This window comes from Taudactylus pleione, unplaced genomic scaffold, assembly GCF_031769625.1.
Source record: "Taudactylus pleione unplaced genomic scaffold, aTauple2 ptg000095l, whole genome shotgun sequence".
NCBI classification, from domain to species: domain Eukaryota; kingdom Metazoa; phylum Chordata; class Amphibia; order Anura; family Myobatrachidae; genus Taudactylus; species Taudactylus pleione.
In genome coordinates, this window is record NW_028284497.1 from 33,925,262 (window position 1) to 33,937,638 (window position 12,377).

General features: G+C 49.4%; 1 protein-coding gene across 2 annotated transcripts in view; it reads left to right on the plus strand.

The window, feature by feature from the left end:
* UBQLN1 (ubiquilin 1) overlaps positions 1 to 12,377 on the plus strand; it is a 51,872-nt gene that overhangs the window by 31,632 nt on the left and 7,863 nt on the right. The window contains exons 8-9 of one of the 2 annotated variants that reach the window (XM_088470111.1): positions 7,083 to 7,166; positions 8,432 to 8,547. In XM_088470111.1, the coding sequence (XP_088326237.1) occupies positions 7,083 to 7,166; positions 8,432 to 8,547 (200 nt within the window). The remainder of the gene's footprint in view (positions 1 to 7,082; positions 7,167 to 8,431; positions 8,548 to 12,377) is intronic. The other variant, XM_088470112.1, reaches the window with a different exon arrangement.

Here is a 12,377-nt window from a genome sequence, read left to right on the forward strand (position 1 = left end):
CGGTGACCCCAGATGTTCCGGACCATGGCCGGATCCAAGGGGGACAAAGGTAAGCAGCGGGGTCCCGCGGTGGGTCCCCGCTGGTCACATGGTCCTAAGTCCCCAGGCAGGGGGCTCCCTGGGGACTGGCTGCAGCGTGGAGCCAGGCGACCAACCTGCGCTTTCCACTACCCCCTGGGACAGTGGACCGCAGCAGAGCGGTAGCGCTGCGGCGTCCCAGGGGTTAAATGCATGCCAGGGGAGCGCGCCTTCCCTGTCTCACAGCCGGCGCCTCCCCCGCTGCACACAGCCCTCTCTGCATGCTGCCGACTGGTCCTGTGGCAGCGCTCCTCCCCCAGGCCAGCCTCCTCTCTGCTCCTCGGCGGCCATCTTCTCAAGAACGCATGGTGAACGCTGCTGGAAGCGCTGGACGGAAGCATCGTGGTCTGGGTCCCCCCGCATACCTCTCCTCCGCTGTGGCTCAGGTCTGTGTATGCAGCGCTGTGTCCTACCAGGCCCTGTGTCTGTGTAGTTGAGTGATCAGCGCTGTTAGTGCAGGAATTGTTATTTCTCTGCATTGTATGTGACTGTGCTAGCGCTGCCTGTAACTTTTCTTCTCTAAACTGTCAGCTTTATTACTGTCCCTGTTCTTTCTGCTAAAGCCCTTGCGGTGCGGTGCTGCAGGGTGGTCTCTCGCCTATTTAATACTTAATTGGTGAGAGAGGTCACATACGTGGTGCCATCATGTCTGAAAGTGATTTTCCCCTCCGGCTACAGTGTACCACGTGCAAAGTACCGTTAGCGGAGGGGGAGGGTAGCGCGGAGGGCCTTTGCCGGCAGTGTTTGTCCATGGCGCGGCCTATTACGGTTACAGCACCGGTACAGGAGCCGCCCTGGGCTTGTTTCGCTCAGGCGTTAACAGCTTTAGTGGGCCAGTTAGCTCCGCAGCCCGCGTTTACTCCGATGGGCTTGTCCCAGCAGTCTGTGGTGTCGTCACCCATGCAGGGGTTCCCACGACAATTGGTGGTACCCCACAGTCTCCCTATTTCCCCGCTCCCGGGTTCTCAGGAGCCAGCGTGGGTTAACTCCCTGACGAGTTCTGTACAGCACTTGTCGGATGTGTTGCAAGGGGAGTCTGTGATGCGGCCTCATAAAAGGCCGGTGGCGTCTCTGTCCGCTCCTTATGAGGATGACGAAGGGACGTCTGATGATGGGGAGATTCTGGATCCTTACGATCAGGAACCTCTCCATACTAAGGACGCTGATGCTAAGTCCAAAGTATATATTCCTGGACTTATTCGGGCGGTCCGCACAGCCTTGGTGATTGAGGACGAAGTTCCCCCAGCGGCTAAATCTAAGTATGCCTTTTTCAAAGATGTGAAGGGCGATGCCACAGTCTTTCTTCTTTCGGGTCAGTTGGTGGACCATTTAGAGGAGGCGTGGAAACAACCTGGCAAAAGATACCAGCCGCAGAGACGCCTGGCGGTGGCTTATCCGTTCGCGGATAATTATTTTGCTAAGTGGGAATCCCCTCCACAGGTGGATTCTCACGTGACCCGTCTTGTCCGTAGTGCCACATTGCCGATGCCGTCCATGTCCTCCCTTAAGGATGCTACGGACCGCAAGGTAGAAATCTGCCTGAAGTCCGCTTATTCCCTTGCAGGGGGGGCAGCACGGCCGGCTATGGCCATTTTCTGGGTTGCCAGAGCGATGGAGCGCTGGGCGGATTCATTAGAGGCTTCTTTTGAATCCGACTGTCCGGCCGAACAGGCGGAGTTGATTGGCAATCTCCGTGATTCGGCCACCTACATCAACGAGGCGGCTCTAGACATTAGTACTCTGGTGTCTAGAATTTCTTCAGCAGCGGTAGCTGCTTGTCGCACCTTGTGGCTGCGATCCTGGAAGGCGGACGCAGATTCCAAGAAAGGTCTGGAAGCGTTGCCGTTTACCGGAGAAGTTCTCTTCGGTCCGGATCTGGATAAGATTGTGGCCACGCTGGCGGCAGCCAAATCTGCTTGTCTCCCGTCGGCCGCTGCTCCTTCTGGTTCGCGACCATCGTCCTTTCGGTCATCTAGTGCCCAGGGCAGGCCCAAACCACAGTCGTTTCCTCGACAGGCTGGCCCTAAGAAATCGGTCAAGCCCCGGAAGCAGGCATGGAGTACCAGACATCCGGCCCCCAAGCCAGATGACAAGCCTGCGGCCTGACGGTCCGGGCCTCCCTTTGGGGGATCCCAGGGTGGGAGGCCGCCTGCTACAGTTCGCCCAGTGTTGGTCGACCACTACGACAGACACTTGGGTTCTGGAGGTGGTTTCCCACGGATACGCCCTCTCCTTCCGGCACAGACCCCCGGCTCGCTTCTTCACCACGGGTCTCCCATCAGACCGGAACAAGGCTACGGAGCTGCGGAAGGTATTGCACACTATGCTCCAGGCTGGAGTTATAGTGGCTGTTCCATTCTCCCAGAGGGGCCAGGGTTTCTATTCAAATCTATTTTTGGTACAGAAACCCAATGGGTCATATCGTCCGATTCTCAACCTCAAAGCACTCAACAAGTCTTTGTGGGTCCCGAAGTTTCGGATGGAGAGCCTACGGTCCATCATTCTGGCGCTGGAACCTGGGGACTACTTGGTGTCATTGGACATACAAGACGCTTACCTGCATGTCCCTATTCTTTTGCGCCATCAACAGTTCCTCAGGTTTGCAATCCGCAGCGACCACTTCCAGTTTCGGGCGTTACCTTTTGGCCTGGTGACAGCACCACGTGTTTTCACCAAGGTGATGGCGGTCATGGCGGCTTCTCTGCGGCTGCAGGGAGTCCGCATGTTGCCGTATTTGGACGACCTGTTATTGGTGGCAGGATCTCCAGAGCTCCTGTTACGCCACTTGGACCTGACCATTGCACTGCTGCAACGGCACGGCTGGCTAATCAACTGGCAGAAGTCCACTCTAATCCCGTCTCGGAGGATTCTGCATCTTGGAGCCTTATTGGACTCGGGACAGCAAAGGATCTTCGTGACGGAGGACAAGATCTCTGCTTTACAGTCAAGGGTGCGCAGTTGCCTGCACAGCCACCGGGTGTCCTTACACTCGGCGATGAGGTTACTGGGCTCCATGGTGTCGGTGTTCGACATGGTGGAATACGCCCAGTTTCACTCCAGACCTCTGCAGCACCTGATCCTGTCCAAGTGGAACGGGCTGCCTCAGTCTCTGAAGTCCCAGACGATTGTGCTCACCCCGGAGGTTCGCCTGTCCCTTGCGTGGTGGTTACAGACGACCCACCTCAACAAGGGACGTCCGTTCTGGGTTCCAAATTGGGTCCTGTTGACAACGGACGCCAGTCTTCGGGGCTGGGGAGCAGTTTCGGGTCCACACTTGTTCCAGGGCAGGTGGACGCCGACAGAAGCGGAGCTTCCAATAAATATCTTGGAACTCCGTGCGGTCTTCAATGCTCTCCAGCAGGCACAGCGGTTTCTCCAGGGTCGCCCGGTGCAGGTCCAGTCGGACAACGCTACCACCGTGGCCTACATAAACAGGCAAGGAGGAACTCGCAGTCGGGCGGCTCTCGTAGAGGTCTCTCGGATCCTGGTTTGGGCGGAGCGCAATCTTCCGGCCATATCAGTGGTCTTCATCCCGGGAGTGCTAAATTGGGAGGCGGACTTTCTAAGTCGCCAGGACGTTCTTCCGGGGGAATGGTCCCTGCACCCGGACGTTTTTCAACTACTGGTGGACAGGTGGGGTCTTCCAGAAATCGACCTCATGGCGTCCCGGCACAACAACAAGTTGCCGGTGTACGGGTCTCGCACAAGAGACGAAGGGGCGTCTCTGGTGGATGCTCTGTCCGTCCGGTGGACGTTCCGGTTCGCATACCTGTTCCCTCCGGTCTCCCTTCTTCCACGGGTAATCCGGAAATTCAAACAGGAAGGAGGGACGCTCCTGTTGATAGCTCCCGCGTGGCCCAGACGGCACTGGTTCTCAGACCTTCGGGGTCTGTCCGTGGACAGTCCTCTGCGGTTGCCGCTACGACCGGACCTTCTGTCTCAGGGTCCTTGCCTTCACCCGGACCTGACTCGGCTGTCTTTGACGGCGTGGCTGTTGAGACGGCCATGCTGAGGTCCCGGGGGTTTTCCAGCTCTGTGGTGCGTACCATGTTACAAGCTCGGAAACCGTCTTCCGCGAGGATATACCATCGCGTGTGGCATACGTTCTTCCAGTGGTGTCGACCGAGAGGTTATGCACCGCGGGAGTTTCGTCTGTCTCGGATTCTCGCCTTCCTGCAAGCGGGACTAGATCATGGGCTTCGCCTTGCTTCTTTGAAGGTACAGGTTTCGGCCCTATCTGTCTGGTTTCACCGTAGGATTGCTGCAATCCCGGATGTGCGCACCTTTATGCAGGGTGTTCTCCGCATTCAGCCGCCCTTTGTTCCACCTGTGGCGCCTTGGGATTTGGCTGTGGTCCTGAGGGCTCTCCAAGGACCGCCGTTTGAACCACTGGGCTCAGTGGATCTTAAATGGCTAACAGCTAAGACTGTTTTCCTTCTGGCCATTGCTTCGGCCAGACGTGTTTCTGAGTTAGGGGCTCTTTCTTGTAGACCCCCTTTCTTGGTTTTTCATGGGAACAGGGCAGTGCTCCGCACTCGGCCCGAGTTTCTTCCCAAAGTTGTTTCCCAGTTTCATGTTAACGAGGAAATGGTTGTTCCGGCCTTTAACTCACCGGGTCTTTCCCTGGGTGAGGCCTCTTTGGATGTTGTGCGGGCCTTAAGGACTTATGTTGACCGCACTTCTTCGTTTAGGAAGTCGGACGCTTTGTTTGTCCTCTATGGCTTCCGTAAAAAGGGTTGGCCTGCTTCAAAGCAAACTTTGGCAGCCTGGATCCGTATGGCTATTTCTGAAGCTTATCTTCATGAAGGCCTACCGGTCCCTCCTTCTCTGAAGGCTCATTCCACTAGGTCTGTGGGTCCTTCGTGGGCAGCTCGACGTGGTGCCTCGGCAGTTCAGATCTGCAAGGCTGCTACGTGGTCCTCTGTCCATACCTTCGTGAGGTATTACAGGTTTGACACCTTCGCATCTCAGGATGCTTCCTTCGGGCGGCGGATTCTCCTTTCTGCACAGGAGCGTCCCCACCCTTAAAGGATACTGCTTTGGGACATCCCCAAGGTATCCTGTGGATACCCTATGGACCCTGAAGTAGAAAATATGAGATATAGTAAGAACTTACCCTTGTTATCTCTATTTCTACGAAGTCCATAGGGTTCCACAGGACTCCCGCCCTGTCGCACCTGTGCTGCAGATGGGCTTTGCTCTGGTCACCGGTTTTCCGTCTCCCTCTGGTGAGAATGTGATTCTTGTATGTGTCCAGATCTTTTTTCTCTCTCTTCCTTCTCCTCCTCCGGCCTATGGCTTGATAACTAACTGAGGTGCCTTGGCTCGGGGGCGGGGTATAGGAGGGGGACCCTAGTGCATCCTGGGAGGCTGAAAAGCTTAACTCTATGGTGCCCAGCGACTGACGTCACACCTATACCCCAAGGTATCCTGTGGAACCCTATGGACTTCGTAGAAATAGAGATAACAAGGGTAAGTTCTTACCATATCTTATATTTTTTAGCACATTTTGATACTGCGGTCTTTAATCACATTCAACTTCAGTTGGACAGTTTCATGGTGTAGGGCCAAATTTAATAGCCCATGATTTTTGGAAGCTGTCGCAATTCCGGTGAGCTAGTCACTAGACTTAAAATGGCTATTCATTTAAAAGCCTTTTAAACTTATTGATGCATATAAACTAGTGACTATCTGGCTCCTGCAAAGCGCAAGCTATTACTTTTTGGCCCAGAGTATCTTGGAAGAGAAAAATTCTTTCACTTGTTAAATGTTCTCAGGATTTTGAAGTCCAATGTTAATTGGTTGCTCTTTTGGCTCACTATGATGCCTACCAGATAGATTTGACTCTTCGGTCAGTTTTGTGATGTCCTCATGGTTCCATTGTCCCGTAATGGGATGATGATGAAGAAAATTTGATTATTTTTTTTTTTTTTACTTTTCTTTTCTCTGAATCATTGGTGGGACTGGATATCCCTCCCTTTTTACTCTGGTTGTCTACTTTAAGTTCAAGTTGATGGTTGCAGAAGTGCAAGTGCTTTAATCTCTTTTTAATTGCTGCTTTTGTGTTTCTCCTGCCCTGTGTGGCAGGCAGGCAAACAGGCTATGGAATATAGTGGAGAAGAAGCTTTTAGACTTGTTTCAGATTCTTAAAGCACCCAAACTTTCCTGCTTGATCCCTCTATATTTCTTGTTTCCAGTGTTCTGTCCCTGCACAAACCCTTGGCCTAGAAACATGAAAATCGGGGAGTATATTCCTTCCATGATGTAAGCATCCACTGAGCAGTGATAACACTTTTCACCCCCATCACAGGAGACAGAACCTGCTTGCTCTGTTCCCCCTCTATCTCATGTATGACTGTCAGCTAATGGCTAGGGAGGTGCATCAACTAATTGTGCGGAACGTGGTGGACAACTGGAAGGAGTTCTCAATCATGTCCCTCAACAGTAAGTGGGACAACTACACCAGCTCTGATGAGTACCTCTTTGACATATCCCACCCTTTACTTATGGTGGTTTATGCATACATGATGGTGGCTAGGCAGCTGTTCAAATTAGTCTTCTAGGTTTACCACAATGTTGAACTCTGAGAGTTTCTGTGCTAAACATCACCCTGTGAAAAGGCTACGCATTACGCAGGATCTCTCTATGGGCCATTGCGGTGCGTACCTGCCACATGAACCTCAGTGTGCACCACACAACCCTGACTCCGCCTCACACATCTCATAGGTATCACCTCTTCCTGTCCCCAAGAAGGCTCCTGCCAAATGTCTGGCCAGATACACCCACGCAGGTCAAGGCTCACTCAGATGTGATGTATGATCCTGACATTGCTTATGTGGCAGACAGCACTGTAGCACTGGGTACCGTGAACCACAAGTGCCAATATTGCAATGCCCTGAACTGGATGGAGGAGACCCCCAGTTAAGAGTGTGTGTGTGTGTGTATGGTTTTTTTTTTTTCTTTCCCTGATTTGAAACTAACAGATTGTATATTTAAATCTGTAGATGATGCAGAATAACCCACTTTTTGCTGGAAATCCCCAGCTTCAAGATCAGATGCGACAACAGTTGCCAATTTTCCTACAGCAAGTACGTTAAAGGCTTAAGGTGCATACACACAACGATTTTGTTACCAACGATTTTATGAACGATTTTTTTTTAAAGTGTAATGAACGATTTTTTTTTTTTTTTTTGAACTACAAATGATTATTGCATATTCCCTTAATGAAAATCGTTCAGTTGGTCAGTCTGACTAAACTACAAACGTGAACGCACATGAACGATAATCGTTCATTGTTTTAGCTAAGAAAGTGAGCGATTTTTTTTTTTTTTTTTCAACGATTGAACGCCAAACGATATTGTTATCGATAATCGTTTTAAAAATTGTTGTGTGTATGCACCTTTTCAAATTACAGCTTGACTAAATGATGAGACACTGTCCTTCCTCGTTGCGTTACACAGGGCGCAAAAGAGCTGCCGGCTCCCATGCAATTCGGCCAGCCCTGGGCTGCAAATGCGTCTTATTCGCGATGCGGAGGAGGCAGACAAGCAGTTTTTTTAATTAAAATAATGTGTGGCATGTGTATGGTCTATAAAAATAATCACCACGGATCGTGGTGTGGAAAACTGCTGCTGACACTGTAACATAGCACTTCATATACAGCTGCAGTCGCACACAGAACATACACATGCTGCATATCATTTTCATCAGCAAAGTCTGCTTGTGCATGTTCGCATCGCATTGCATTGCAGATAAGAAGCATTTGCAGTGAAGAAGACTCTCAAAGACGCTTAGCATGATTAAACTTGCGTGACAACGACGGAGGACACATCTGTAAGTGGATAGTGGACCTTGGTCATGTTCACTGTAGGACAATGTGGTTTTAAATATTTTACATTAGGGTGACTCCTTTTATTTAGGGTTGACGTGCCCAAAATAGTGTCTATGGCGTGAGAAGTTGCTTTAAGAAGTTAGGCTCTTTATTGCGAAGGGTAGTGTTTTGGGTAATTCATAATCTTGAAATTTTACAGTTTTATAAATAACCAGAGAATTGTCTGTTATGTGGCTGGAACGTGTCTTCTTTAACTACATGACTTCTGTATGAGCTGGTTGCTGGTTTATTTACGATTATCACAGCACGAGGTCTATGTACATCCCCACCGATATATCGATATATGCAGCATTGACCCCAGTGTAATCTATCAGCACCTCAAATATTTATGGACAGCTCAAGATAATCTAGTTTTCCACAGTACCATGGTTTGTTGTATTTGGTGAAGAGAACATTCAGGAATATGAAACAAAGTTCAGATATTTTTGTCAAGAAAATATATTAAGTGTTTCCTCTTTTTAGATGCAGAATCCCGACACTTTATCAGCCATGTCAAACCCCAGGGCAATGCAAGCTCTATTGCAGATCCAGCAGGGATTGCAGACACTGGCAACAGAAGCTCCAACACTTATTCCTGGGTAAAAAAGAATTTACCTCCACAAATATTTTCTCTGTTTTGTTGTATGGTCTGTTCATAGTATTCTGTTTTGCAGCTACACCTAATGTCACAATGTAGTATCTGAGTGCAATGAACCATAAAAATCCTTCTTTCAGGACGCGGTGTTGAAACGCTGTTTACCATTATAGTCCTTACAAAATACACCCATATGAAAATGTCCTTAATCAGACTTTTATAGTAAAGTTACTGTATTTTATTTCTAACGTATTTTACATGCAATAGGTATGAAAGTATAAAACAGTTTCTAAATATTACATGCAGTCAGGTTAAAATAACCTTTCTTCTTCAGGGTCCATAGGGAGACCTTGGGGTGTAGGTGGTGGTTGAGTATCAGGCACCACACAGTTAAAGCTTTCAGCTCCCAGGATACACTAGTTTAACCCCTTATACCCCGCCCCGAAGCACCTCATCAGTGCCCGGCCGGAGTCAGGTCACCATTATGCAGTGGGCTGCCTGTTGAGCAAGCAGCAGCAGACTGTCCACAGGACGTCTGCACTGCAGCTCAGTCACCCCTCCGGGCGCTACAACGCCAGCTTCGGCTGGGGATTTCTGTGGGCATCTCCGGGTCCTTGCTAGCCGGCCACACAGACAGACCCAGACTGCAGCCTGGACTCAAGGGGACAGGCAAGGCAGGTCATCGCTCTTGGTTACCCGCGGATTAACAGTCCTAACTCCGGTCTCAGGGGACAGACCGGAGGCGCTGAGAGTCGAACACAGGCTTTGTCTACAGTGATCCACTAGACCACCAGGGTACATATGGAGCAGGAATCTAGCGTCCCGGTGGTTAAAAATTAGCATGGGGAGGTCCGCTTTCCCCATTAAAGCGGCGCCATTCCTCTGAGGTCTCGCTTCCCTGATCTGCTCTCCTCTTCTGACCCCGCCCCCTCAGTGGTCTCCGGCGGCCATTTTCTCCAGGCTCAGCCACAGCTCTCTCAGGGAAACTCTGGGTCCGGTCCCCCTACATACCTCTCCCTGGAGTCAAGTTATGTAGCGCTATAGCTTACCAGATGTTGAGTCACTAACCACAGAATCTGTGGAGTTGATTGTAGTGCCATTCTGCAGTTATATGGTATTTCTGCATTGTATGTGACTTATGCTACCGCTGCCTGTCTGTTGATCTCTCTATACTGTCTGTATATTTCTTTTTTTTCTACTTTGCCCTAACATACAGGTGTATTCATGGTTTTTACTGTGCTTCACATCTCTAAAACAAATGTATTTGGGGGGGTTGTCTCATACAGTTGCAGTGATTGCGCTGAGCAAAAAAAAAAAATGTGGGTCCCAGGGACCTCACTGTAAAAAAAAAAAACTGGTGTTCCACTGCACAATTTGATTTTTGAGCTTCCCATATGCCATCAGACCACCCCACATGCGCTATTCATTCTGTAAACTAGGGAAAGTCACACTCATTTTGAGTGAACAGATGATGCTTATAAATGTCCTTGTCACATAGCCAACAGGTGCAGTGCTGGGGGCTAAGGGCAGGTAGCAGTTGGGACAGTGCTCGTGGAAGGGGCAATTGGCAGCTTGGGCAATAATCATATAAAATTGTTTAACTTGGATAAATCCACAAATATCAACCGGCAATATAAAATCATGTGGGTCAATAATAATAGTGTAGAAATCTCAATAAATATAAAACACAATAATAGCAGCTACAGTAATGCACTACTGTGCTGATGTCTACGTGGGTTAGTAAGCTCAAGCAAGCGGTTTTCAACTGCTAATCACTCAGCACTTTAAGGGTCTGATTCAGAGCTGAATGCAATGCCGATTTTTACGCATATCAAGCGTTTTTTTATGCCATTGCGTATGCATATAAGCAGCACTGTGCACATGCAGCGATTTTGACTTGTGATTCCACACAGCGAGAAGCCATTCGCAAAGTAGGTGACAGGTGGTCAGCTTTTGGGGGATGTAACGGGTGATTAGAAAAACGCAGGCGTGTTTTACCATTTAAACATCGTTACAATGGCGTGCATAAATTGCTATATCCTGTGCAGGTTGTCTGGAGAGACGCTGTATTTGAGACAGGCTAGACGTTCCACATGGGCTGCATGGCTGGTCGATGCTGCTGGTTTTTACGCTGGCAAACGACGGGCGCAGATGAGAAGGCAGCGGTGGGTCTCCCTATGCTAGCATATTTTCACAGCTGCGATACATGCAATTGCAGCTGCGATCACAGCGTCCATCTCGGAATCAGGCCCTATTACCGTCCCAATATGAGGACATTCACATGGGTTAAATATGGTCCACACAATTGTTAAGTCCACTGTTATTAGTTTAGGTTAGTCTTAAAAGTTAATGCACCAAGGTCCACTACTGGTAAAATATATATTGTAATGCTAACGAATTCCCACTGTTGGCTAGTGATATCTGCATGCAGTAAAACAGAAAAATGTGTTCATAAAATAACTTATCAGGTGAACTGTGAGCTGTGTGCTCTCACCGACTCTTGACTCACAGGTCAGCTGTCCTAATAGTACTCCCAGCTGTTTAACCCTGCAGTGGCCACAATTAATGCAGGGCAGACTGTGTTTCAGCCTTGGTAGATAAAGCTGTCAGCAGCGTGTGTGCTGTGATTAAGTAGTGACCTGGCCACAGTAAATTAGAAGAACTGATTTGCTGTCAAGGAAGCCTGTGTGTAAATAGTGACCGTGCTGAACGGAGCCGCTGGGGAGGTCATGGGTGGGTAAATCTCATGATGATGATGATGATGATGATATTATTTATTTATATGGTGCCACAAGTATTCCGCAGTACCTTACATAGTACATAACCAAAAAAAGTGACTTGCAGGACATGCACATGGATAATATACTTCGATACATTGGTGGCCATAACACCCAAATAAGCAACCGAGCATAAGCAACCAAGTGTTAGGTGTCCTAGTGGTGAGTAAGAAGTAGATGAAAATAAAGTAAGGAGAAGCACAAGAGGGTAGAGGGCTCTGCTAGCAAGAGCTTACATTCACAGTATCACCGGAGATGCTGTGTGCTGACTATCCCTGCACGCTGACAGCCTGTTGCCTCTCAGCTGGGAAGTAATGTAGCTGGTGGTGAGGCTTAGAGAACCGGGAGCAGAAACAACAAACCTCCAGTTCAGAGCAATGGTTCACCACATGGCTGCCGTTCAGACTGGAGAATGCTGCTGACTGCTGTTCCACACACTGGGGGAGTGGCTAGTCGCTTTTCTCTGCCAATGGGGAGCCGTTCAGGGAGAGGCTGCCGGCAGCGATTGGCTGGGGGGGATACTGAGGATTGCACACGTCAGTGAGTCACAGTGCGTCCTACAGGACTCGAACACTTTTAAAAACTGGGTCCCTCACTCTCTGTAGTTCGTGTTTTGCAATCACTAAGTTGGTTACTGCACACTGCCATATTTGTGCTGTGTGCTCCTGCCGCTTTCCCAAGCATAAGACAGGATCAATATATTGCATTCCTACTTGTATCCATTATACCTAGTGCCATATTGTGTGCTATACTACTCTACAGCTATGTCTAGCAAAGGCAAAAGTAGCAAGCATCTGCTCCCATACTGCTATCATGAAAAATGTGCTGCAGGCTTAAGTGAGGAGGATTTGATTGATGGGTTATGTGTTAATTGTTATACTCCATCAGACCCCCTAGCAGTACAGACACTAATTCCCCCTATGGGGTTACCACAACAGGTTCAAGCAATACAGGTACCTCCTGTGCCCCCTGGCTCGGTACAGAGTCTGGTGGCTACCTCTGCAGCCTTTCAAACTATGTAAGCCTTCCAAGCATCCTGTGTTATCTTCACAGTCCA